This window comes from Balaenoptera borealis, assembly GCF_965194805.1.
Source record: "Balaenoptera borealis genome assembly, chromosome: 8".
Lineage (NCBI taxonomy): Eukaryota > Metazoa > Chordata > Mammalia > Artiodactyla > Balaenopteridae > Balaenoptera > Balaenoptera borealis.
The window spans coordinates 23,701,180-23,728,248 of record NC_138865.1 but is presented as its reverse complement, the minus strand read 5'-3'; the positions used below and the strand labels follow the sequence as shown (position 1 = coordinate 23,728,248).

Genomic DNA, 27,069 nt, shown 5'->3' with positions numbered 1-27,069 from the left:
GTGGGCCAAAGCAGAGAGATGCAGACCTTGCATCTTTGAAAACCATGATTCCTGTTACCACCTGTTTGCCAGTGTTTTCTGTGAGCTCCCTAATGGAAGTGTTGGTTATTGTAGAGATAGGAATGGGCTAGTATCATCACTCAACATTGGACTAAGTGCTCCTGGAGTTTACTTCTGAAATTTCTAGTCTGGTTCCTCTAGCATTCCCATTTTGAAGTCTGGGATTGGGTTCCAGATAATACATTTAACAAAGTATCCCCTCTGAGGTCATACACCTTACCTTTTTATACAGAGAAACACAAATTACTGGAAATGCCTGAATGTATAATTTTTCAGAACTGATGGATTTTTTTTAAGGGGTAAACCACAGACACGTACATGTATTCATATACCTATTCAAGGAAATTGATGCCATTAGATAAAAATGTAAAGTTCTTGAAGCTTTACATCTTTACAGTCAAATTGGGTTTGACTATTCATATTAGCTGAATTTGTTTCCATCAATATTAAATTGATATTTCCTAGAATTACAAGTGACCTAATATTTCTCATATAAAATCAAGATTGCTGAAATCTGTGTATTCTAAATAAGAACATGCTATAATATTGACTTCATTTTTTTCTTCTCAAAAATCTCCTAAAGGAACTTTATGCAGTTTATCCAAGTTTATTCAAAACAAAAGTTAAAAAACCAAAACCAAAAGTAAAAAAACTACCTTAGAGTAAACCACGCTGGACTTTCATTCTAGATCTTGCATGTGAAAATAACCTTTTGTTTTTACAATTATTGTTACTGTAGGTGACCCTTCATGAAACTGGCTTTAGCATTTCAGATGCTGCTTTCCAACTCCGGATAACATGTTCTTTTTAGCCACGTGACGTGTCCTCTTTAGTCACCGCAGGCATGGTGGTGAGATGAGTGGTCTGGCCAGAGCTGATTGAGATTGATTAGGAGGAAGTGTACACACATTTTGTTCTCCTTTTTTGTTCCCCCAAAGTGCTTGCATAAACAATCATCCCCAGAAAGAGGGACAACTCCATTCATGGCCCAGATGCTGAAAATCACGCCCTCTAATGCGGCAAGCCACTCATCACTGACAGTGCAAATGAGACTGCTTTAAATTTAACTTGATCAAAAATGGCATATCAGATTACTATATTGTGTATTGCAAACAGAAAGTAGATGGAGACAAGCTGAACTGACTGGATGTTTTCTTTTCTCTTTGTAATTCTTCACCTTTCCCGTACCGAGACATTGATCATATTTCCTCACGACAGACTTATGTGTTGGTGGAGCCAGGAAAGATTTTGTCTAATGCTCCCAATACAATTGATGGCTGAGCATATTAGCAACAATTCTCAGCGTTAAGATATTTATTTCTCACTTTAGGAAGTACATTTACTAGTACAAGTTAATACTCCAGGTTTTAGCAGGAAATAAATACACATGATTAGATTAGCAGAAAATGCTTAGGCCTGGGCATCAGACACTAAATATTTTCTTATAACCTGGAACGTCTGATTATTTGGACTCTGCAATATCCCAAATAAGCTGTGATGTAAAATTCACTGTTTTTTACAAAGAAATGTTAGAAAATGGAAAGAGTGAATAATAATTTAAAATATCTAGACGTATATCAACTCCTGATATAAATCAGAATATTACTGAATACATCAAAAATGTTTGATGCAAATCTTATAATAATAAACTTGTCCCTCATATTTTTTCATAAAATCGTAGTTCTCCAGTATTTCTATCTTTTATTCACAGGCTAGGTGCCTGGTAGAACTGGTCAGTATTCCCAAATACTAGTCTGAGCAATTCAGATGGCAATAAAAGGGCTTGCAAACCAGATTTTTATAAAGGCATATGAATGTACTGGGGAATTTTTGCCTCTGAATGTCAGATTTTTCATTCTGTTTATCTGTGCTTCCTAAAAGTTTTTAGACCTATTAGGGCCAAGACACATTCTTTATCCGATTTTTCTTAACAAATGATCCTGCAGATGCAACTGTGGGTATTGAGTGCAGTGGACAGGCCAAATGTAATAGCATCCATGTAAAATACACCCATGTACTAAAGCACAGAGCACTGTCTTGGTGACCATGCAACTTTATTAAATCACGGCATGATGGTAGCATGTGAGAGGAGAAGCCCCCAAATCCCAGGGTTCGTGCAGACCCTGCCGTACAGTTGTCACACAGAACTCATCTGCTCAGATTTTCCCATGGTCCTTTTCAAGGTCTGGAGTCTCCAGGTTACCTCCATAGAACCTAAGATGCTAGATGAGACAAACCAGAACAAACCAAACGTTTTTTTCAGCGTTGTCAACAACCTTCAGGGAGGCAATGTTGTCATTTCTCTCTACCAAGTAGCCCAAATTATAGCACTACCCCCAGAATAAGGCAATCCTCAGTCTCTTTTGGATTCAGTGGACTCTTTTGAATGGGTGAGCATCTTCCAGGGATGCTCAGATTTCTTTGTTCCTGCTTCTTTCCAAGACAGTGTTTGGGTTTACAGAAGGGCTGGTGCCCTCATGCAGCTGGATGGTGGGGCTTCTCACGTTGGGGCTCAGCTCCTTGCTATCTGCTGAAGGGAGTTTGTCTGCTTTTAACGCTGAGGGTTACTTGGCACCTGCTCCTGAAGCCTGTGGCGTATTTACCTCTTGGTAAGACCGTGTTCCCAGGGAACAGGTCATTGTCCCTTCCGGGATCTTTGCGATGTCACTTCTTGCCTCCCTGAAGCCTGACCATGAGTCTCATTTGGTTTCCAGCCTGAGCAGCCTTGGTTACAGGCTTAATTTGCCTTTGCCAAGTTGACCTTCTGTTCAGATCCAGTCAGACTCTCATCTCACTTCTGTGCCCCCTTTTGATGGCCTGTGGGCAGTCTGGTTCACCATGCCAAGGGGAAAAAGATCGTCAAATGGTTTTGTCCTGGCAGTTTAGTACAGAAGTAACCTATCACTTCCACTCAGAGCTTGTTGGCCAGAGCTGGTCACATAGCCCCACCCAACCACCAGGGGGCGTGGAAATCGCAATCCTCCAAGTGCCTGGAAGGTAGAAGAAGGGAAATAGTTGGCAACCATTAGTAATGACTACACAGCCCCCTACAAGGTGATCTCCCAAAATTCCAAATGGAAGCCAAGACAAAGCCTTTCCACAGCTTGCTTATTCCTCTCACTTTTCTGATCCCCCTGGGACTTCGTTCCTGAGCAAGGTGTCTGAATCACCCTCCCACCACCTTTTACCCTTCCTCCATTTCCTCTCTTTCCCACGATCCTCTGGGTTCCCATCTCTTCTTCCTGCCAAAGAGGGAGACATCACACGTCCTGTTTCCTATTTTCTCAGTTGGTCTTTGCCCTCCCTGGCTTCTCTAGGGCTTCATGGGATAATGATCACCGGCTAACAGGATTTACCGGAGAGGAATGAAAAACACAACAGTTTATCCTTGCAAAATTATGTCTGTGTTTATAATCTGCCCAGTAAGTATCTTATGGTGGCCACAATTTTGCCATAGTATTTTTCCAAGAGTCAGTACTGCCTATGACGTACTTGGCAACTTCCCAAAAGGTATGTGGAAGCCCTTCTAAGCACTATCCAAATTCAAAAATAGTTGTCTAGCAAATTCCACTCTGTTCTTTTCCAAAGTAATCACTTTTACATCATGTATAATATACAGAAATGTTCATGAACGTTATTTATTTAACAGTATGTATCCTTGACATACACCGTGATGTCTTTGTGTACTCCACTTTTAATAAATATTATTGGCATCCCTATGGAGATATATTTTATCCCGTTACATACTGCTTTACTCATCCAATGCAATTACATTGCCTCTTGTAGGGATAGTCCCTTTTTCTTGTTTGGAGTCACTGATGAAAGACGTACCAAGTGAGGTGACCTTCAATCCTGCCAAAGGGGTGAGGTTCAATTAGCAACCTTTCATGAGGCATCTGGGATCACTGATGATACATGGATCCTATGTTAAATCAAAGCACACAGGAGTCTTGAACTTCTGGTTTAACTTGTGGCACAGAGACAGGTCCAGGAAGACCACAGCCAGTGACAAAGGCTAATGGAATATCTCAGTGGACCCTGTGGTCAGCTACTCCCACCTTTGCTCTGAACATTAATGAGGAGCTTCTGGACTAGGGGCTGACTGGAAGATGGTATTTCAGGGGTTCCCTGTTCTCTCTGTCCTGTGATCCTTGCAGTAGACTCTTCCCTTGTTGCCATGTTTCCTCCAAGGAAATCCAGTGGAGCAGGCTTTTCTCCGACACAAAATAATGCCATACTTTGCTGGGGATGAATGCCTACACCCCAGAAAAATGCACGTTTGTCAGTAGTATTTACATTTTGTGATGTTTAGACCTCATCCGTTTTGCATTCTCATTTTACTACTCTATTTTGTATAGCAGCTCGTCTGTACATATCTCTTTTTATCCAAGGCTTCCACAGTGTGCTTACAAATTGTAATGAATTCAGCTACATAACATCACTAAAGAAAATGTAAGTTTTACCATCAATGGACTTTTTTTCCAAAGGCTTCTGGCTAACTGAGCAGTCAAGTATGGATGGATAATTTAGTACTCATGGTTTTATTTCTAAGCATGTCACCCTTGCATTTCCTGACATGATCCTACACTGAATTTAATTAAAAAGAAAAAGGAGCTCTTGCCTTAAGAAGAGTAACGGTGTGTCCCTGGGAAGTGGTGGGGGCCTTGGAGCAGAGTGCCTGGCCTCCTGCCCTTCTGGGCATCCTGGATTCCCCACTGCTCTCTACATATCAGAGGGAGATGCAGCTATTCTGAGTGGCCTCAAGAATGATCTGGAATCATATCTGTTCTGAATAACTCAGGGGGCCTCTGAAAGATGCACAATGATGCTTTTATAGAATTAGACCAGATCTCAGAGCTGCATCTCTCATAAACATGAAGATTTCACGGGAGATGCACGAATAAACTTGGTCATACATTTTATTCAGTCATGCATGAGGTATTTAGTACATGTTCGGATGGTTTATAGGCTTGCTGGGCAATTCGTATTTTATTTCTAAGGTGAGAAATTAGCAAAATCATCTTATAGTCTTGTCAATACAGAACTTCAAACACATAAGAACTGCAAAGCCTGAGATCAACTCAGATCTGAATGCCTCTCTACTGTGTGTTTCTTTAAAACTTGGTCAGGAGTGTCTATGAGAGAAGCAAAACAAAACACACAGTAGCAATGGATTTTTGTTTATTTTATGCAGAAAGAGCTGCAGCGATGAATGTTAATTGCCAAGGGCATTGAAAGTTGTCCCTCGGGACACTGCACACAGAACTTAAGGGAGTCACGTGTGAACAGTCACACTGTGCTTTTTTTCTTTAATATCACTGGCATTTAATTTGAATCACAAATTAACAAGTATACACTTATTTTTTATTTAATTTTAAATTGTCTGTTTACAAAACCATTATAGGGTATGTCTGCATTTAGTACAGGAATCTGTTTTACAATTAGGCAGCTCTGTGTGATTTTTTCATTATGGATGCACTTTTTGGAAAACTACCTGTTATCTCCTGCTCAGGCTGCTAGCAGACTGCAGGAAGCACAGCAGAAAGGGAATCAGAGGTTACCTAGACAGGTCCAGAGGGAGGATTTCTGCATTTTTTACATCCTGATAGCCAGAAATGGTATATGTAGATAGTTGGAATTGCTCCTTAAGAAATCAGAGCTGGAGCAAATGCTTAAATTTCCCTCAGCAATGTAGGCAGGGTTGTGACAAAAACACCAATATATAAATCCCAGAGATCTCTGAGTGGGATGGTCAGGGAGCATCCCCAGGGCCTGCCGCCCTATGGCCCCTTTTTCCTGGGAACATCTGTTACTCCTGCTTATCTCACCCTCTCCCCACTCACCCAGCCCCGCCTGGAATCTGGAATGAGTTTTCTGTGAATTAAGATGCATTTAAGTGAGAAAAGAAATACACAGAGCTTGATGAGCTCCCATTTGAGACAATGTAATGAAGATCTTGGAGGGAAACTTCCCTTGATTACAGTTTCAATTTAGCCATTTACTTGCTCGACATTTAGATGCCCTGGAGATAGGTTAGTCTGTTCACTTCAAATTATCCACTTGACTTTGCTCCCTTTGGTATCTTTCTGCTCTGGACCTTGTTCCAACTTGAAGAAGGCATGAGCTATTCTCCTTTTCAACTCTGGGTAATTTCTACCTCTGGGTAATTTCCCCCTCTGCACAAAGCTGACACTCATTATGACAGTGCATGCCCCGTGGCCACCAGGGGCAGGGGTCATTTTCATCTTGATTAGTGACCAGAATAATTAAGGCCCTAGCTGAGAGTTTCCTGTTCAGCCTTTCCTCTCCCCAAAGACACAAGTCACTGCCTGTGTCTGAGCCAACGAAAGGTGGGGGAAACAATCACACAGGGATAACTAGAGACAGAAACCTTCCAATATATCTGCCAGTATATCAATATAAAAGACAGTCTGGTATTGATAAGCAAACAATACTGAATAACTGACAAATCGCAGGGATATGTTCTTAGAAGGGGTACAGAATGAAAAGGGAGCTAAGCTTTTATAAAATACCCTCACCTGAACCTAAAATGATTGTTTTTTGCTTGTCTGCAAAGCAGAGACTGTAACACCCGTCCCACTTGCCGGGTGCATGGAGGAGTTGTGAGGTAGCACTTAGAGCATCTGGGAGGGTCCTGAACACATCACATGCTTGTGACAAGTTTTGGCTTTCCTCATTTTCTCTCCTTTATCTAGTATAAAGTGGCAGGTAACGGCCCATTCAGTAATGAAAAGACTGCAATGCCCCACACTCTGGATGTCACCCCTCTTTCACCATGACTGTCTCCCATCTTGCGATCGTGTATGGGAGAGAAAGTATTGTGCTAGATGCTCTAACACAGCTTCTTGTTGAATTCTCATTGCAGCCCTAAAGCATACCTATCACACTTTGCTGGGAGGGATGTTTTGTGTTCAGTGTCCTAAGCTGTGGAACCTTGTTCTGTGCAAGTCAGACCCTCTGGACATGTTTTCCTTTGTATGAATTGTGACACTTTATTCAACTAAGGGGCTGAGGCAGGAGACAGGACGGTGACAATGGAAAAAGACAGTCTGTGGTGTGGTCAGGGGAAGAGCTGGGTGGGAGGGCAAGTGCCTTTCTTGTGGGTTCAGCACTGGTGACTCCAAAACAGTAATTGCAAATCCCTGGGCTCTGTTTCAGGGGGTGTTGGTTCCCAGGGGGAATTTACTGAAGATTTGCAACATTGAATAATGCAGGCTGATCAGTTTCAGAACCACTGCTCTGCAGCTAAGAGCTGGTGGGGCGGCTGTGCTCAAGCATACCCACTTTAATGTTGTTTCAGTGTATTTTGTTTTGTTTTCCATTACAGAACAGTATCTCCCTTACCCGTCAGTAAAACTGTTCGGGGCTCCCTAACAGTCCTCAGGTTATGTTTGTGCATTTCCCACTTTTTCCAGTCATTAGAAAAAAGGGCATCTACCCCGGTGGACTGCGTGCATGGGCGAATGCACAGTAATTCAGCATCATCACCCTACAGGGGTCTGGGGATTACGCCGTGGCTGTGTTACCCAGCTGAAATGAATTGCTTTGCAGCACAGGGAATTCTGCAGTTTCATTACTTTATCAGAATACCTACTTAATCATATAGCTTAATTTGCATACCAGTAGCACCTTCTCACCACAGGTAAGGAATGTGAAATGTTCAAGGTTGATTACCTGCAGATGGTGAAGAGTGGTTGACAGAGACGTGGCTGCATCTGTGGGAGAGGCTGGTCCCAGGGCAGATGCTGGAAGCATGCTGACGCTTTTTACTCTGTTGCATTTCTGTACATGTGGTACCCGTGTTGATGATACTTCCCGCTTCAAGAGAGATTAAAGATGACAGAGAAAGATTGTGAAATGCAAAAAGAAGAAGTATCTTCAGTACATTCTTTACAACCTTGATACTAAGAATACAGGACATTTAGCAGTTTCTCAGAGATTGAAACTGATTCATATAACTCTTCAAATGTAGAACCTTTAAGTTAAAATGATCAGCTAAAAGCCAACACCTAATTTCTGACTTCTTTTGGCAATTATTATAAAATTACAGGCAGTTGCAGAGTAATGTTACTTGGGACTGTTAGTTAACCCTCAGCTAGAACCCAGAAGGACTTAGCATTCATCAAACATTAGATGGGACCTTTGCACAAATCAGTAGAAGTAGCAGGGAGGTGTTGGGTGGTGATCAATCTTGTTATTAAAGACAAAGAAAGACTGAAAACTATCACAGGTTGGAAGACACTAAGGAGACAAGGTGACTAAATGCAATGTGGGATCCTGGAACAGAAAAAGGGAGTTAGTGGAAAAACTGGAGACATCAAAATAAAGTTTGTCATTTTGTTACCATTGTACCAGTGTTAATAGCTTAGTTTTGATCAAAATACCATGGTGATGTCAGATATTAACATTAGGACACACTGAGTAAAAAGTAGACAGGAACTCCCTATCCCATCTTTGCAACTCGTTTGTAAATCTGAAATTATTTCAAAATAAAAAGTTTAATAATGCATTACAGAACAGCCAGAGTTGTGGCATGTTTAAGATGTGGATCAAAGGAAAAGACATTGTGCTTGTGGTTGAGAGGAAGTTTTGGAATTTTGGAATAAAGATTGCAGGAAATGAGGAAATCTTAGAAAGAATCTGAGTTTTAAAGAATTTGTAAGCTTTAAATTTTGCTAAGGGTTATACACGTAGTGCCGTTAGCGGAGGACATAGTGAAGCAACAGATGTGCCCACTTGCTAGTTTCACCTCCACACCCTGATGTAAGCGCTCCACTTCCATTTTCCTTTGAGCTGTCTTGTAACCATGTCACACACCTCCTGACATGTACTTGGTCGTAACAGCTTTTGTAAACAGGACATGGATGTTAATAATAGCCCCTAATAAAAAAGATAATAAATGTTGTCTAAAGTGTCAGACCTTATTATGAGATCCTCAAATTAGATGTCAGGACAATGGGGAAAATTTTTTTTAAAGCTAGTTTTTATGTGTTAAGGACTGTTTACATGACACTGTGTTTTCTAGACATGGATAATTAGCAAAATATCAGTTCCAGAATGCATTTCAAACCTGTTTCCCAATTTTTATATTGCATAATAATTTAAATTCAGAAAATTTAATATGATATCTAAATCCAAATTCAAAACTCATGTTTCTGTTAAACTAGAAGAACAAAATATATCAATAATACATTCACAGGTATCCCTAATTCTTCGGGGTCTCACAGGCACTGGAGAAAACAAAGCACAGTAATTTCCACTCTGCGCCTATTGTCTTGAATACCTGAGAAACTCCTCCCCATTCACTTCCTCTGGGTTCTCGCTCACCCTCCTTGCTGCCTTTTTAGAACTCTCCCTCCCTGCACAGAAATCACTTTCTCCTCCACCCCTCCCATATTGCATTTCAAATTGTTCTTTGAAATGTCTGCTTCTCCTATGAGTCTGTAAGCACCATGAGTGTAGGGCTATGCCATAGCCATCTTTGTTATCCCAACATTCAACATTGTACTTCCTCATGCTGGGAATCCAGAATTAAGGTTTTCTAGCTTTATTTTCCAACAAAGGAAAGTTTGTTATTTTCCAACAAAGGAAAGTTTACCCTTTGTTTATGTCCAACAAAGGGCAAGTCATGCATTGAAGCCAGTAACGACACTAGTTCCAAGCACTGATGTAATGGCATGGTGTTTAGTTGTCCACCTATTACATTAAGCAATTTCACTTAGCGGGACACCCCAATACCCGAGAGTCAGGGGTTATGAACTAAGAAACAAAACAATTAATATAGGCTTCATCCATTTACATTTAACCTGTGTTTTTATGTTGTGTTTGTGTGTGTGTATGTGAGTGTGTTTGTATAATTATGAGGCATTATATAATGCAGAATTTGAAACTATGATTTTCATAAATCTTATTTATGACCCCATTCTTACAGGTTAATATAGATTTCAAAGATTTCTCTGTCTTTACCGGTTTTCTTATTTTTATCCCCACAAAAAGGAGCTGGTGGCTGGTCTCCCCTTGTGTCAAATAAATACCAGTGGCTGCAGATTGACCTTGGAGAAAGAATGGAGGTCACAGCTGTGGCCACCCAGGGAGGACACGGGAGCTCCGACTGGGTGACCAGCTACCTCCTGATGTTCAGCGATGGCGGGAGGAACTGGAAGCAATATCGACGAGAGGAAAGCATCTGGGTATGTGCTTTATTGAAAAGCAGTCTGTCGGAGTATGAATTATGCCAGTTACTGCATGTTGCTGCCCATCTGTCAGATCAAGTATAGAACCAGAGCCTCCTAAGTTACTTGAAAGTGTTTCCACTGAATGTAAGCCACATGTGACGTTCCAGAAGACACCGTCCATGGCTAATTTATGAAATAAGTAAAACAATTTTATAATGTAGCGAAATATTGAAAATGTCTTCCCATTATTCCTTTAAATAGTGTGAAGTCTAAGGAATAAATAAGTCACATACGACTGATTTTATTTTTGTTTTATAACAAACACAATAGTTTATATTGCCTCAGCATTTTTAAATAAAGCGAATTCATTTTCTTTGTGCCCTCTGATAAACTGAAATTTCTGAAAGACCCTGAACATGTAAAAATAGATGTAATGGAGAGTCTCTCTGTGGAGGACTTGTTGAGGGATATGTTGAGTTCCTGCTCCAACAGGAACTTGGGCACCATGTGGCACCTTGTAATTTATGGACAATAGATCCCTAGGATTCTTTGGAATCATAACTATTTTACATCAGTGACATAGTTCCTACTTCTGATTACATATCCATGCTTCTTTTAGAAGAATTAAATTTTGTTTGCTTAACTTTTTGAATATTAAAATTTATGTAATTTATTCTTTATTTAGCATTTCATATCTTTAAATCACAGTCTGCTCTGAATGAGAAGCTCTAAAAGTAGAGTGTTGTAAAGGTCTGCAGCAGGTTTGCAATTGGCTGATGGGGTGTGGCCTGAAGAAGATTCATCAGGTGGAGAAGAAATTACTTTTTTCTTCTTCTTAAAAATATAATTTAGATGGTTGCCAAGAGCCAGGGGAAGGGAGTAATGGACTGTAAGTGTTTTAATGGAGACAAAGTTTCAGTTTGAGAAGATGAAAAAGTTCTTGAGATGGAAGGTGGTGGTGTTTGCACAACAATGTGAATGTTAATGTCCAGAACTGTACACTTAAAAGTGGCTAAAATGCTAAACTTTTTGTTATGTATATCTTACCACAATAAAAAATACACAGTGTATCTTCCATTTAATTTAGGCTAAGAATGTTGTATAACTTAAAAAAATTTTTTTCTTAATTGTCAGGGTAAGAAGAAAATTGTCAGCTAAAAAGCCGTTATGTCTTAGCACGTAGCTTATCTATAAAAGTAACAGGCAACAAAATGATAATATTTGTTGTGTAACAAACTGCCCTCATTTAAATTTCCTTAGAACTCTGTAACTTATTATAACTTAATAGATTGTGGTCTACTTAATTTCTTATCCCTGGAGCTTTTATTAGTTAGTCAATAAATGTTGATGCAAATTGAATCAAGAAAAACTAGTTAGTTGTCTAATACTAGATAAAAGAACAAAGTGGGAAGGGCTATGTGAGTGTTTTTAGGGCTGGCTGACCTAAGGTTTCCAAACAAGTAATTGCCATGTGTATGATCCGAAGCAGATATTAATGTTGTGCTTATTCTAAGAACACCAAGTCCAAAGCAAGGTTAAGGTCAACATTGCTTAAGTAAGTTAAAGCTTAATGAAACATCTACTTACATAGAGAACTTTTTTTCAAAATTAAATATTATTTTTCAAAATTAGTTAACTAATAGTTAATGCCTACTTATTCTTCATTGTATTAATTAAGGTTCATATTTTCGCCCCGCTCCAATCCCATTTGATTGAGCAACTCTAACAATTCTTGTTTTTAGTTAAGCAGGTTGGAGAGGAATCATATGTAAGCATCACCCTCTGCTGATTTCTTTAAAGGTCAGGCACCCTTGGGGAAGTAGGGTCAAGAATATAGTGGCATTATTAACCCTAGATCATGCAGGTGAGGACAGAAGTGGACCCCTCAGTCCTATCCATCCTATCACACAATAAACATGGGTAAAGTGGCCTGCCTTACACTCCTGCTGAGCTTGCATCCCTCCCTGTGTCCCCAGCACTTCATGGTGCCTGGGGCCGAGCACGTTGGTAAATGTTTGCTGAATTAAAACGAATGAGTGGAATCTACGTTCTGGCAGGATGCCTTCCTTAGCTCCCTGCTCTGTGCTTCTCTGTAGCCCTTGGTCTCAACTTAGTGATCCTTGAAGCTCCAGTGGAGGTGTTTCTCCTCTCTTACATTTTGAGCTCCTTTAGGAAAAGGGCTCATCCTCACATCTTCTGCGTGCACCACCATGGGTTAAGTGAATTCATCTCCTAATCTGGGCCCAACTATACACAACTGGCATTGACAGCAGTAAATCACACTAGTTGATGATTCTGACATTATACTCACAGTTTCTTTAAAAATTGGGCTGGTTTGGCTGCTTTCCAGACCTCTCACAAAATGTCAGCTGCTCTTAAAAATCAACCATACACTTTACCAGAGGTTCTACCCCTTCTTCACGTGGTTGTTTTAGATATGAATTGCTGATGTTAACTTGAGAATGAATTTAAATTTTAAAAAATGTCCTTGAGATATTATACTCTTCATTAGTGAAAGTAATATGTTTATTCATGGTGCCATTTACTTAATTTCCTATCACTGCTTTAACACATTTTCATGGATTTAGTGACCTAATACAAGAAAGAGTTATTATGTCATAGTTCTGTAGGTCTAAAGTACAGTAGACCTGGCTGGGTTCTCTGCTTAAGGCATTTTTCCTGGAGACTCTGGGGAAGACTTGTCCTTCAAGGTGTCTGGAGATTCCCAGAACCTTCCCCAGGTTCCATGATTTGCTGGGAGGATTCACAGGACAAGTGTGTAGTCATACAGCTATGATTTAGCACAGTGAAAGGACACAGAGCAAAATGAGCAAAGGAAGAGGGTGCTTGGGGTGAAGCGCAGAGGAAATCAGGCCCAGGTTTCTACAGTCCTCTCCCAGGGAAGTCATACGGGACTAGCTTAATCCCCCAGCAGTGAGTTATAGAAACCCACATGGAATATTACCAACCAGCTGAGCTCATGTACTGGGGGCTGGTCATGTAGGCACCCTCTGCCTTGCATGTAACAAAATCCCAGACTCCCAGAAGGAAGGCAGGTATTGAGTATGAACCACAGTGTTTGAACAAACATTAGGCACAGTAAGCCACCTTTATCATTAGAGTCTTGGGAATGGGCCAGCCTTGCAAGCAGGCCTTTCAGAGGGCAGCAGTCAGGACTGCCCTCCTGATGCTTCTGCATACACACTCACTCACTTCCTTGTGGGTGTAGGACTGAGACACTGATCTCCTGTAGGTTGCCAGCTGGGGGCTGGTCTTTGCTCCTAGAGGTTTCCCACATCCCTTATGCTTTCTGTGTGGCCTGTTCTTGCAGCAGGGGGTCAAGTCCCTTTCATCTTTAAATCGCTCTTTGTTCTTGTTCTCCTTCTGCTGCACCTCTCTGATTTCCTCTTCTTCTAGCTGGAGAAAGTCCTCTACTTTAAGGGCTCATGTGGTTAGACTGGATCGACTTGGGTAATCCAGGACAGTCTTCCTAACCATAATCCCATCTGCAGAGTCCCTTTTGCCATGCAAAGTAACATATTCACAGTTCCTTTCTTTAGGGCCTGGACATCTTTGAGGCCTTTCTGCCCACCCCACTGTATTTATACATCTCTGATTTTTTTTTTCTTTCTGCATTTGGTATCCTTTCCTAGCAAACACATTTCTCATTGGATCTGAAGATGTTTTCCAGAGTCATATGAAGTCATGTTGCAGGGGTATCTGAGCACCTGCTCGCAGTTGGTGTGTCACAGGTGTTCCCCCTGAGAGGCTGCTGCCCCGCCATCACTAGTGTAGCTCTCACCCACAGCAGCGTCCCCAGCTTGTGGCCTCGCTGATGTAACCTTGACCCCCAGCAAGAAAGACTGTGTATTGGCTTTCTTCTCAGGAAGCCTCCTTCTACTTTTATAAGAAAGTCCAAATCAAGCACTCCTTCTCTGGCGTTAAAAGTTTTGTGGATGTTCTCCCTGTCATAATTATTTTAAGTGACTTTTCTTGTTCTTCTGGGTCTATCTGCTGTCTGTGCTAACTTTGTCCACTAATACATGTTAACTCTTTCCAAATTCCGAAAACTCTGAGAAAAAGGTCTATCCTAACTCCTTACTGAAAATGGACATGAGATGATAATAAGACAAAAGGTCTTTACTTATGTTACTTTGGGCAAGTTGTCCATATGCTTTGCCACATGTCTGCCATGGAATATTAATTAATATGTGACATGCAAGGTATACCTCTCTAAATTCTCAAAATTATGAAATTGAGACATGGCTGGCCACAAAGTCTTTGACTAAAGGATTTGAGGACTGCAGGTCCAGTTACTGAAGGCTAGTTATCCAAATTGACTTTCTTAAAAAAAGAAATTATGTTCTTCACTGGTGATATGTTCCACTTTAATATTTTTTCTTAATGAGTGACTGCTTCCATGGCTGAACTGGATTTCTATGTGAAAATAACCAAAAAAATTAAACAAATACTCAGATCTGTGAAATACATTCCAAAAGGGTTTTATTTAAATGGAAATATAGGCATGTGTCTTACATGACAGAAAAGGCATCACCATCTCTCACCAAGGGATGCACTACATCTCAGGACATACAAACTCTTTTGATGTGCAGAGTAAATGTCCTCACTTGAAATGTAGTGGAAGAAGTATCACTGTTTGAACAAGTTTAGAAGGGGTGCATTTCCTATACGATGTGAACAATCATGGTTTATATCGGTCATTTAGTAAACCAGGTGGCTTGACCAAGCTTGGTGCTAAACGTCCATAGGACTTAGAAGATGAGTTTGCAGCTTCAGCCCAACTAAATCAGGAAGTGGCCAGAGTCTTAGGACGCTGAGGATCATAGACCAGCAGTGCAGTGAGCAGTGTAGCAGATCGGTGGTCACTGACAGAGCTCACTAATGTTGATTTTCTACTGTTTATCCCTGAGAATATGTCAGCCAACACTTACATCAATCTACTGTGACTCTGAGATTCATTACAAGAATTTTGTGGGGCAGCCCTTGCGAACCAGGATTCTTACCTGCAAGCTAATGTGAGCTCTGAGCTCCCTGGGGGCCTCTGGACCGGGCTGGGGAGAGGTGTGTGCGCCAACCACTGTCCTGCTCTGAGTCTGGGTCTGTGAGCATCCCTGGTGGGCAGGAGAGGTCTGTGAGTGGGCAGCCTAGAGCGCTGGCAGTATTCTAGAGGGGTGTTGGGGCAGCTCCATCACCACCCTCCTGGGCACCTATTTGGTCTTCTTGGGACCCTCTAGCAAGCCTTGTCCTTCCCAGACCACCTGCCTGCCCTGACGCTGTCTCTTCTCCCTCCCCGTTCCAGTTGTTTGGGAACAATGGGCTGACTCAATGAGAGCCAGGCCAATACCCACCTCTCCTCTCGGGAGACCGTGCCTAATGGTGTCCACTGCAATGGTGTCCTCTGTTGAGGCTTATCTGGCCCAGGGACCACTGGGTCCCTATTGGCCATGGGGATCTTTCCTCCTGCAATTCCTGGGTGTTTTTTCTTCTATTTTATCAATACTTTGTCTTCATTCTCATCTCCTTACTATTTCTCCCTCTTCTCCTCTATCCTTCTATTCTTTCCTTATGTATGTTTTTCACCTATCATTAAATACTTTTCTCCTTATTTCTCTCTTCTCTCTCCATTTTCCCCTATATCCCTCTTCTATCTGTATTGTTACAAATTCTAGAAAATCCACTTGAATCAGCCTAGGTAGTTTGGGAATCCGAGCACACGGAGAAGGGGAGGATTTAGCTGGGTCTCTGGAATGGCTGTAACTAAGAGGCAGCCCTGCCCTGTGCCTTCTGTGGATTAGCTTCTGGCATTCATTTTCCTATATTGGTTCAAAAATCTGAGGAAATGCTCGGACTTACTTGGTTCTGGCTGAGGGGAGTCTCAGATCTCACCACCTGTGAAGAGCTGATCTGATCAGGACGGCTCCCAGGCCACCCTACACTTAGCACCGAAGCCCCTGGATTGGGGGGTGGGGCCATGTAAAGACTTGATGTCCACCCTAATGGGGGCACTTAGAAGGGAGGGATGCTGGGAGGGCCATATTATCAAATTTCCTGTTCTTTGTCTCTCTCTCTCTCTCTCACTCTCTCTCCATGACCTTTTGCTTTCTTTTCTATTTCTCTGCTTTCCTCTTCTTATACATCTTATCTTTCTACTCTTCGCCTTCCCTTTTTCTCTATGAATTAAAGGACCTAGATTGCTATGAGTCCTGCTACTCAACATGTAACCTACGGACCAGCAGCATCACCTGGGATCTTGATACAAATATGGAATCTCAGCCTCCACCCCAACCTATTGAATAGAATCTGCATTTTAACAAGATGAGCAGGGGATTCCAGTACAAGCTAGATTGTGAGAAGCACTGACTGGGATGAACCAAGTCCCATCTGTGGGGGAAATTGTTTTGCCCCTTAACCATCCTCCAGCTGCCTGGATCAGAGGAGACTGTGCCGCCTGCTCTAGGATGCAGCTTATCCCACGCACGTGTTAGCCTGAACAGGTGATGCTCTCTGTAACAGGGCCTCAGGAAGCTTGCTCCAGTGCCCTCTGACTGCAAGACACCCTCTTTCTCCCTGATAGTCACCAACCTAGGGGGGCGGAGCCCAGGTACTTTCTCATTGTTATCAGTGAATAACAATCAAGTGGTTAAAGTTAGTCCTATCTTTGAGAACTATAATATTTCCTGAATCGCTATACTCTGCATTCATTAGGAGTTTATTCTTCATATTAAAAACCCATCAGAACTCTAATTCAGAAGTTATATCCTTTATGAATTTAAGATGGAAATTGTTATTCAAAATGCATTGAATTAAACTTAGAATTTAAGTGCATTTTTCTTCCTATGCAGGCCCTTTGTGTGAAAAAGGCATTCTTCTAGGAAAGGACTGGCAAAATATATTTGAGAAAAATAAGAAAAGAAATTACTTGAAATAAACATAAGTTCTAGTATAAATAATTCTATTTAATAGATTTCTTTCGCCTTGAAAAAATAGGTAGCAGTAGGTCCTTAAATGAATATAAAATAGACATAGCAAATCGTTTGAACCTTTGTTCTTCTTTAGATCATTTCCAACCTAGAACACCAAGTAGACTAATTAATAAGGCTAATTAATATTGTATTGAAAGATTCACAACAATCTCACAGTGCTCTAAGAGAGCAACAAGGGTGACCCCAAATTTGCAGGGCAGAAAAAAGACACGGAAATACTGGAAGCATGGGGGTTGGGAAGGGGACTGTTTGTTATACCTGCACCACTTCATTTATTTAAGAGAAAGAGCTGATGCACATATGGCAAAATATTTACCTTGTTAAAATAAATCTAGATTATCAGTACATGCATATCTGTTTTGGGGGGATGTTTGAAATATTGCATAATCAAATTAATAAAGTATATTGGATTCAGGTTTAAAAGAATTACGTTTACTTGGTATAAATAGAAAGATCATATGACTGTGTAGTTTCAGAATAAAGAGGGATAAGAACAGTGTCAAATCATAATAAGAAAAACTGGACTCAGAGATAAGGAGGGTTTGTATGTAAGGAAGCAGACACTCTGCTAAGTGTGAAGCTCTATTGGCAGAAGGAGCGGAAATTCTCCTGACAGAAATTCCTGCTAATTCAGTCATTTAAATATATGTTGGTTTATTTCAGGTCTAGGTTAATACATTTATTGCTAAATGTATTGATGAGTTGATGACTCAACAGAGCCAAGCCCCACATCAGGTAGGAGGTTGCAAAGAAGGGTCCATCCTACCACATCAGGTAAGAGGTTGCAAAGAAGGGTCTGCAGAGTGTGCCTTGGCTGTCTGAGGCTTGTGCCAGCTCCAGGCTTGCCGATTTCAAGTTTGGCTCTGAGACTGGGTGGTTTTGGGCAGAATAGGAGCAGCATTTCAATGATTCTGTATCGATCTCTTCCATGTACTTGACCTTGTCAGGGACACGGCCCTCTCCTTCCTAACCATTCACCTCATTACGTCAAGCGCATTGATCCCCGAGGCAGTGACTTTGTACCATGGACAGTCTTGTTGATTGCACTTACCATTGTGGACCACAGTCGAATTTTCTGTACATGTCTCCCCCTCCTGGGCTCTGAGAGCCGTTAGATCAGGGGTTAATCTCCTCAGAGGGCCAGGCCTATTACAGATTCTCAATAAGGATTTGTTAGATTGAGTTAAGGAAAAGTTGCTGTTCTCAAACAGACCTCAACCCAGATGGTTAGTTAAGTTAAAACTTAGCCAACTGTGTGATGCTGCTTGTGTGATGGGAGGCTTTCGGTACCAAGCCTAAGTGTAACAAGAGGCTTAACACTTCTTCCCCACAAAGTTGTACAAGGACGATGCCCTACTGAACCTGAGAGAGAGGTGGTTCCATTTGCCCTTCATTGCAGGTCTCAGTGACAATAGAGATAAAAGCTGGATTTGGTCTGTCGAAAACTCTCAGAGCAGCTGAAAAGGTTGAGGCAGAGAAGTGAATGAGACACCTGAGCAGCTACCACAAAGTAACCGATGGGTCCCTGGAAACCCAGGATCCAGTAACAACTGCCTCTTGCCAGGGCCAGCTGCATTCGGTGGGTGTGGAGCGTCCTTCCTTCCATTTGTCGATTACAATCCTTCCCAACTTGAAAACCTTCACTCAAATCCCTTTTACTCTGTACTAAAATTGTGTAGACATGCCCTTCTTTTTCTACTCCTAGGATTGTTCATTTTTATTTCTCAAGTATTACTTTTCTTTTGCCATATTTATTCACCTCGTGCTTATTTCACATCAATTCTGGCATCAGGGACTACAGCTTGTTTATCCCGATATCCTTTGTACCTACTTTATTGCTTTGCAAAAGTAACGATTTTGCTCATTTGAATTGCCAGGTGTTATCAGGTTGGGAGGGAGGGGTGTGGTGGTGAGTAGAATTTTAAATATGCAGCAGGATAAATAGCAACTCTTGAGACATCTTACAAATTACAGTTTTACTTTTCCTGGAATGAAGTAGTTCCAGAAGTGGTGTTATTAGAGATATATGGAAATTAGGATATATTTTATGAAAAAGGTAAATCTTAAACAGTAATATGAACAGAGTATGGCAGAGTTGTGGGGGAAATAGCTTTAGAAGTAGACTTTTTTATTCATTTGGGAGATGGCAAAAGTATTGTTTTTGATCAAGAAAAGTAAATGATGGAAAAAGTGAATTTTTACCAAAAAAGGTGCTCCGGCAGCAGACTCATTGAAAGGAAGTGCTGCAGAGCCAAGTTTTGGGAAGGTGGAAGGCAGGACAGCCCAGGGAGCATCTCACCAGGGTTTCATGGAAATTCTTCCTCGTGACTGCAGTTCTGGCAGCTTAGCGTCATAGGATGTTGTACTAATAGTGGGTCTCATAGGGAACGACAGGCAAAGTCTACAAATTCTACAATTTGCACACATAATGTAAATGTACAGAAGGCACAGATACGGTATGTACTTCAGGCTATTCATGGGTGATTTCCTGGGTCTGTTGTTTTGACATAAAAGACTCAAGTGGTTTGGTACCAAACTAATTGGGATCTTGCGAAAATGGCCCCCAGCAGAGGTGGAGTGTTTCGAGCACTGCTGTGTTCACAGCCCTTGATAACTCCTGTGGTTTCTGCACTCTGCAGTCCTATGCCACTTAACACTTAGAACAATTTTCTGCCTTTGATGCAGACCACATTTTATATATTTGTATAGACAAAAGCAATGATGAAAGTTTAAAATTTTGCAAAACAGGAAGACAGGCTTTGAGTACTTTTTTTAATATTAATATCACAGTCTCAAAACTCTGAGATGTTGAGAATTTCTGATCAGCAAACCTCAAACTTTCAGAGTGGCTAAGATTGGGGCAGCAGTTGAGAAGCTGGATGCTGTTCAAGCATGTTTAAGGGTCTCAGACAGAGAGAAATATTGGTTTAGACCAGGGGCCAGCCAACTTTCTCTATAAAGGGACAGATAATAAATATTTTTGGTTTTGTAGACCATGCAGTCTCTGTTGTGACTGCTCAACTCTGCTGTTGTGTGAAAGTAGCCAGAAGCAATATGTAAATGAACGAGTGTGGCAGTGTTCCAATAAAACTTTATTTAAAAAGCCACACAGCCAGCTGGTTCTGGGTTTAGGTTGCTTACCCCTGGTCTAGTCCACTTTGTATCTATTTAAGGTATGATGTACGGCTTCAGTATGAAGAAATGAAAATTACAACATCAGTGTGACACAATGTAACCTCTCACACTTGAACTCCACAAAACCTTTGCTAATACTCTTGCTTAGGACAGTCCTTTTCAAACTGTGTCCTAGAAAAACTTTCTTTTCATTTTAAATGTATGCATGTAATTTGATGTCTTTCAGAATAAGATATAGATAGTATACATCTGATCTATGATATTATTACATAGCATTTAGCATAAAACTAAGGTTAAAAAGAGAATCAATTTAAAGAAAACTATTAAACCAATAAGAAGTGTTATACTGAGTACTTAGTGAGTGCCTGACACTGCTTCATGCGCTTTATACATATTTATTAAACACATCCTCACAACAGCCCTCTTATGCCCAGTTTACAGAAAAGGACACTGAGGCATGAAAAGTTCAAGTTCACTATCCTCAAATCACAGAACTAGTTAGTGATGTAACAAGGATTTGAACCCTAGCTGTCTGGCTGCAGGGCCCACACTCAAACCACCTTAGCACAGTACAGAGGATTCATGTTGGAGGTGAATAAAGTGATGATACAGGATGGGGATCCTCTTCCTCAGGGCGTGGGAAGTAAGCACTCTCAGACAGTGCTGGTAGGAGCATAAAATGGCATAAGATGGGGATATGCCCAAAGCATATACCCAAAGCGGGATCTTGAAGAGATGTTTGTACACCCATGTTCATCACAGCATTATGCACGTCCTTGGAGGACAATTTCTATAAACTTAAGTGTTCAAAAGCACCCGCTATTTAGAGCGCTGGAGATGACAGCCCAAAAGGAGTAATGCTTTTAAGTCCTGTCAATATATCGTCTACACCAAGTAACAATTCCACTTCTAGGAGTTAGTCCCACAGGAACACTCAGAGGTGCACAGAAAGTGCCTGTAAGAAAACTAAGTGCATTGTTTACAGTCAAGATCCAGTTTTCTGTCAATAGGTGAACACAAAGAAATTACGATACTCCATTTTATGGAATAATATAGTATTATATGGAATTCATTCCTTTGAAAACAATGAGGTTATTTAATTAATTGATCTGTTTATTTATTTGAGGTAACGCTGGTTTAAAACATTATATAAGTTTCATGTGTACAAGATTATCAAATGCATTTATTCATAATGAGATTTAAGAAACATTTTTTTTTTACAGCTAGGAAAAGGGATGTATTTATTGTGCTTCCCTTAGAAATTTCCAAGATGAACATATACGTATGTGTGCATGTAAATATAATTAGACTATTTCTGGAAGCATACAAGATAAATTATTAATAGCATTTCTCATTCTGGGTAAAGATATGCCATGAGTACGCGATGAATGGTATTTTTAAACTACATGCGTATATTGCTGTTCAATTCAATACCAGGTTTTGAAAGGATTAGAGGAAAAAAAGCAAAGGAAATACAAAATAGTTTTTTAAGTGTGGTAAAAAAAACATAACATTAAATTTACCATCCTTACCATTTTTAAGTGTACGGTTCAGTGGTGTTAAGTATATTCACATTGTTGTGGAATAGATCTCTAGATCTTTCTCATCTTGTAAAGCAAACTTAAACCCACTAAACACAAATTTCCCTCCCCATCCCCTCAGCCCTTGGCAACCATCTCTCTACTATCTGTTTCAATGATTTTGACTACCTTAGATACTTCATATTAGTGAAATCATACAGTATTTGTCCTTTCGTGATGGTTTATTTCAAGTAGCATAATGTCCTTGAGTATCCATATTATAGCACAGGACAGAATTTCCTTCTTTTTAGGGCTGCATAATATTCTATTGTATGTATATCCCAGATTTTGTTTATCAGTTGCTATGGTCTGAATGTTTGTATCCCACCAGAATTCATACGTTGAAATCCTAACCCCTTAAGGTGATAGTATTAGTAGGTAGGGGGTTTTGGGAAGTGACTAAGTCTTCCACTAAGAAAGGGCTTAGTGACTCATAAAGAGGCTCCAGAGAGATCCCTACCTGATTCCAACATGAGAGAATGCAACAAAAGTCTGAGACCCAGGGCTTCCCTGGTGGCGCAGTGGATGAGAGTCTGCCTGCCAATGCAGGAGACACGGGTTCGAGCCCTGGTCTGGGAAGATCCCACATGCCGCGGAGCGACTAGGCCCATGAGCCACAATTGCTGAGCCTGCGCGTCTGGAGCCTGTGCTCCGCAACAAGAGAGGCCGCGATAGTGAGAGGCCCGCGCACCGTGATGAAGAGTGGCCCCAATTGCCGCAGCTAGAGAAAGCCCTCGCACAGAAACGAAGACCCAACACAGCCATAAATAAATTAATTAATTAAATTAAAAAAAAAAAAAAAAAAGTCTGAGACCCAGAAGAGGGCCCTCACCCAAACTTACTGGCACCCTGACTTCAGACTGTCAGCCTCTAGAACTGTGAGCAATAAATTTCTATTGTTTGTAAACCACCCAGTCTGTGGTATTTTTTTATACCAACTTGAATGGACTAAGAGATTTATTCATCCATCTACGGGCAATTGGGTTGTTTGCACCTGTTGGCTATTGCGAATAATGCTGTGGTAAACATGGGTATACAAATATCCCATCAAGATCCAGATTTCAGTTGTTTTGGACATATACCCGGCAGAGGAATTGCTGGAGCTTATTATGCTAATTCTATTTTTACTTTTTTTGAGGAACCTTCATATTGTTTTTTATAGTGGCTGCACCATTTTGCATTTCCACAAGGGTTCCAATTTCTCTGCATCCTCCCCTAAATAGTGTTTTTATTTGGTTCCCTTACCCACTGAAATAGCCTCAAGATATGTGGGGAGATGCAATCCACATGGACCCTGAGCGCTTGTGTGCTCTTTCTAGATAGGCTAAGAGTGAGGGCTCTAGCTGCATTTTATCCAGGCCATTCTCAGGGTGTGCTAGAGAAACAGCAGTCCTGAGAGATGAGAGGCCAGCCTCCCCCAGGCAAGGAGCAGGTCTGCATCTTCTCATTACAAGAGCAGTGAATCCCCCGAGCGTGGTGCTCGATCCTCTAAGGCAGCCCACTGCCTGCAGCATCATCTGTCCTGGACCCTTTGCATTACCTGTAGCACATAGGGAGGTTCATGGGAAACCGAGGCAGTATTCACTAAGCCGTGTCTCTGCCACGTGAACAGCTTCCAAAATGGTGCCATTTCTCAGATGCCTTTCTGGATGACCATGAACTATACGACGCTCAGTCTCTCTGTGCTGGTGTTTGGAATGCTTTCAGTTATCGTCTTTTCTCTTTCATGGTGCTTTTGTGCTGATCTTGTTTCCCAGATTATACACTCGACCTAAATTATGTCAAATATAAGATCTGTGTACTAACTGTTAGAAGTCAAACCATTTATATGGCCTTTTTATTAAACATAAAAAATATAAAAATATGCTCATTACTTACTTGAGATTTTCAGCTCAAATTGGGATTTAGACTTAAGTTTCCTTCATGTAAGTAGATTCTAAGTCATTTCCACAGTGAATATATTCCTAATACAGGCTTTTAGATGATATAGATAAGAGTAAGTACTATTTCAACTTAAGAAAAACTTTTTTGGGTGACTTTCTTCTTTTTTAAAAATTAATTTTATTGAAATAGAGTTGATTTACAATGTTGTGTTCATTTCTGCCATGCAGCAAAGTGATTCAGTTATGTATATATACACATTCTTTTTCATATTCTTTTCCATTATGTTTTATCACAGGATATTGAATATAGTTCCCTGTGCTATACAGTACGACCTTGTTGTCTATCCATTCTATATATAACAGTTTGCATCTGCTAATCCCAAACTCCCAATCCATCTCTCCCCCACCCCTCCTCACTCTTGGCAACTTCAAGTCTGTTCTCTATGTCTGTGAGTCTGTTTCTGTTTCCTAGATAAATTCATTTGTGTTGTATTTTAGATTCCACATAGAAGTGATAGCATCTGATATTTCTTTTTCTCTATCTGACTTACTTCACTTAATATGATAATCTCTAGGTCCATCTGTGTTGCTGCAAATGGCATTATTTCATGCTTTTTATGGCTGAGTAGTATTCCATTGCATATGTGTACCACGTCTTCTTTATCCATTCATCTGTCGATAGACATTTAGGTTGTTTCCATGTCTTGACTATTGTAAATAGTGCTGTAATGAACATTGGGGTGCATGTATCTTTTCTAATTATAGTTTTCTCTTGATAAATGCCCAGGAGGGGGATTGCAGGATCATATGGCAACTCTATTTTTAGTTTTTTGAGGAACCTCCATACTGTTTTCCAGAGTGGCTGCACCAGTTTACATTCCCAGCAACAGTGTAGGAGGGTTCCCTTTTCTCCATACCCTCTCCAGAATTTGTTATTTGTAGACTTTTTAATGATGGCCATTCTGACTGGTGTGAGGTGGTACCTCACTGTAGTTTTGATTTGCATTTCTCTAACAATTAGCAGTGTTGAACATCTTTTCATGTGCATGTTGGCCATTTGTTTGTCTTCTTTGGAGAAATGTCTATTTAGATTTTCTGCCCATATTTCAATTGGGTTTTGTTGTTGTTGTTGTTATTGAGTTGTATGAGCTGTTTGTATATTTTGGAAATCAAGCCCTTGTTGGTTGCATCATTTGCAAATATTTTCTCCCAGTCCGTATGTTGTCTTTTCATTTTGTTTATAGTTTCCTTTACTGTACAAAAGCTTGTATGTTTGATTAGGTCCCATTTGTTTACTTTTGCTTTTATTTCTATTGCCTTGGGACACTGACCTAAGAAAACATTGGTACTATTTACGTCAGAGATTGTTTTGCCTATGTTCTCTTCTAAGAGTTTTATGGTGAGGTGGCTTTCTTCTGGCATATATAAGGGTAAGCTAGGGCTTCCCTGGTGGCGCAGTGGTTGAGAATCTGCTTGCCAATGCAGGGGACACGGGTTCGAGCCCTGGTCTGGGAGGATCCCACATGCTGCGGAGCAACTGGGCCCGTGAGCCACAACTACTGAGCCTGTGCGTCTGGAGCCTGTGCTCCGCGATGGTGAGAGGCCCACGCACCGCGATGAAGAGTGGCCCCAGCTCACCGCAACTGGAGAGAGCCCTCGCACAGAAACGAAGACCCAACACAGCCAAAAATAAATAAATAAATTTATTTTTTAAAAAAAGGATAAAATCAATCAGTTCAATTTAAAAAAAATAAAATAAAAAAAAATAAAAGGATAAGCTGTCTCTGAGATTATATTACATTGGTTTGGATGCATGGACAGGAGTGCATCTGTCTGCCATGCACCCTAAATCCCTATAGGGTGAGCTCCGGACCTGAAGCACATGACTCATCTTCCAGTCATTTTCCCAATTACCCTGTGGTATGCTTGAAAACCTCTGCTTATTTTATTGGCATACTCTACCTTTCACTTTGTCCTTGAGGAGGGATCAGTTAAGAGCTAAGGAAGAGCAGTTTTGAAGAAGAGTCGAAGGTCAGGGCATTTTTCTAGAAGGAGCTGTGCATAAGAAAGAAGAAGGGCAGGTGGTGGAAATACCAGAACTTAGCCTCACACTACAGCTATGGCCAAGGGAGAGAAGTTCAAAATAAATAATGTTTGATGTGCATTAGACAAATGAAGTTTATTTGGATTTGAACTCCTGTCTTCTCTTTTGTGTTTTTTAATGTTCTTAATCATTCAACCTGAATGGCTTATCTTCCTCTCAGAGCTTTGAACATTTTAATGATTCAGTATCCTTCTTTTTTAGAAGAGAGAGAAGAGAAAAATCACTTGAGCAGTGGAAAGAGATCCCTGGGGAGCTCTTGTGTATGCTGCAGCAAATGCTTTATTAGCTAAAGTTCCCACTGATGGAAAATTCAGACATAGGAAAAGCTCCTACATATTGGAAGAAAAAATTTGAGAGTTACCAAAAAATATCGTCAGAATGGAATGCAAAATTACTGTGGCAACACTTTTTCATCCATATATACCCAAGTAATAATAAGTGAAATGGTCAGTGAATTACATTGCCAATAAGTTTTCTATCCTTAGATTAAATAAATAATAAATACATGAGTCACTTATTAAAGGAACCTGACTGTGATATCTAGGGTCTTTTGAAAACCCTCCCCTGTCAAACAGTACAGGGCACCTTTAAACTGAAAGGAATTAAATCTCTCCCTGTATTAGTTTCCTAGGGCTGCTGTAACAAAGTACTGGAAAATGAGGGGCTTAAAACAACAGAAATTTATTCTCTCATAATTCTGGAGGCTGGAAGTCCAAAATCAGTGTCTTGGCAGGGCATGGGCAGGGCAAGGGTCTCGGGAGAATCTCTTCCAGGTCATTCTCTTAGTTTATGATGTTGTCAGTAATTCTTGGAGTTCTTTGGCTTGTAGATCATCACTCCAATCTCTGCCTCCACTGTCATGGGGTGTTCTCCCTCTGTGTCTTTATTTCATCTTCCCTCTGTGCATGTCTCTTCTCTTCTTGTAAGGACCCAGGTCATATTGGATTAGGGTCCACTGTCATGACCTCATCTTAACTTGATGACTTCTGCAAAGACCAGATTTCCAAATAAGTTCACATTCACAGGTTCCGGAGTAAGAACTCCAATATATCTCAACGTGAACATGACAGTGGCCTGGAAGGACAGAGGTGGCTATAGTCAAACGAT

General features: G+C 40.8%; 1 protein-coding gene across 12 annotated transcripts in view; it reads left to right on the top strand.

Annotated features, from left to right (window-relative positions):
* The window catches only part of LOC309633719 (contactin-associated protein-like 3), a 257,758-nt gene that overhangs the window by 101,560 nt on the left and 129,129 nt on the right, over window positions 1-27,069 (top strand). For 11 of the 12 annotated variants that reach the window (XM_082402932.1, XM_082402942.1, XM_082402940.1 and 8 more), the window contains one exon: window positions 10,078-10,271. In XM_082402932.1, coding sequence (XP_082259058.1) covers window positions 10,078-10,271 — 194 coding nt within the window. Of the gene's footprint in view, window positions 1-10,077; window positions 10,272-17,967; window positions 18,840-27,069 lie in introns of those variants that run through there. The other variant, XM_082402933.1, reaches the window with a different exon arrangement.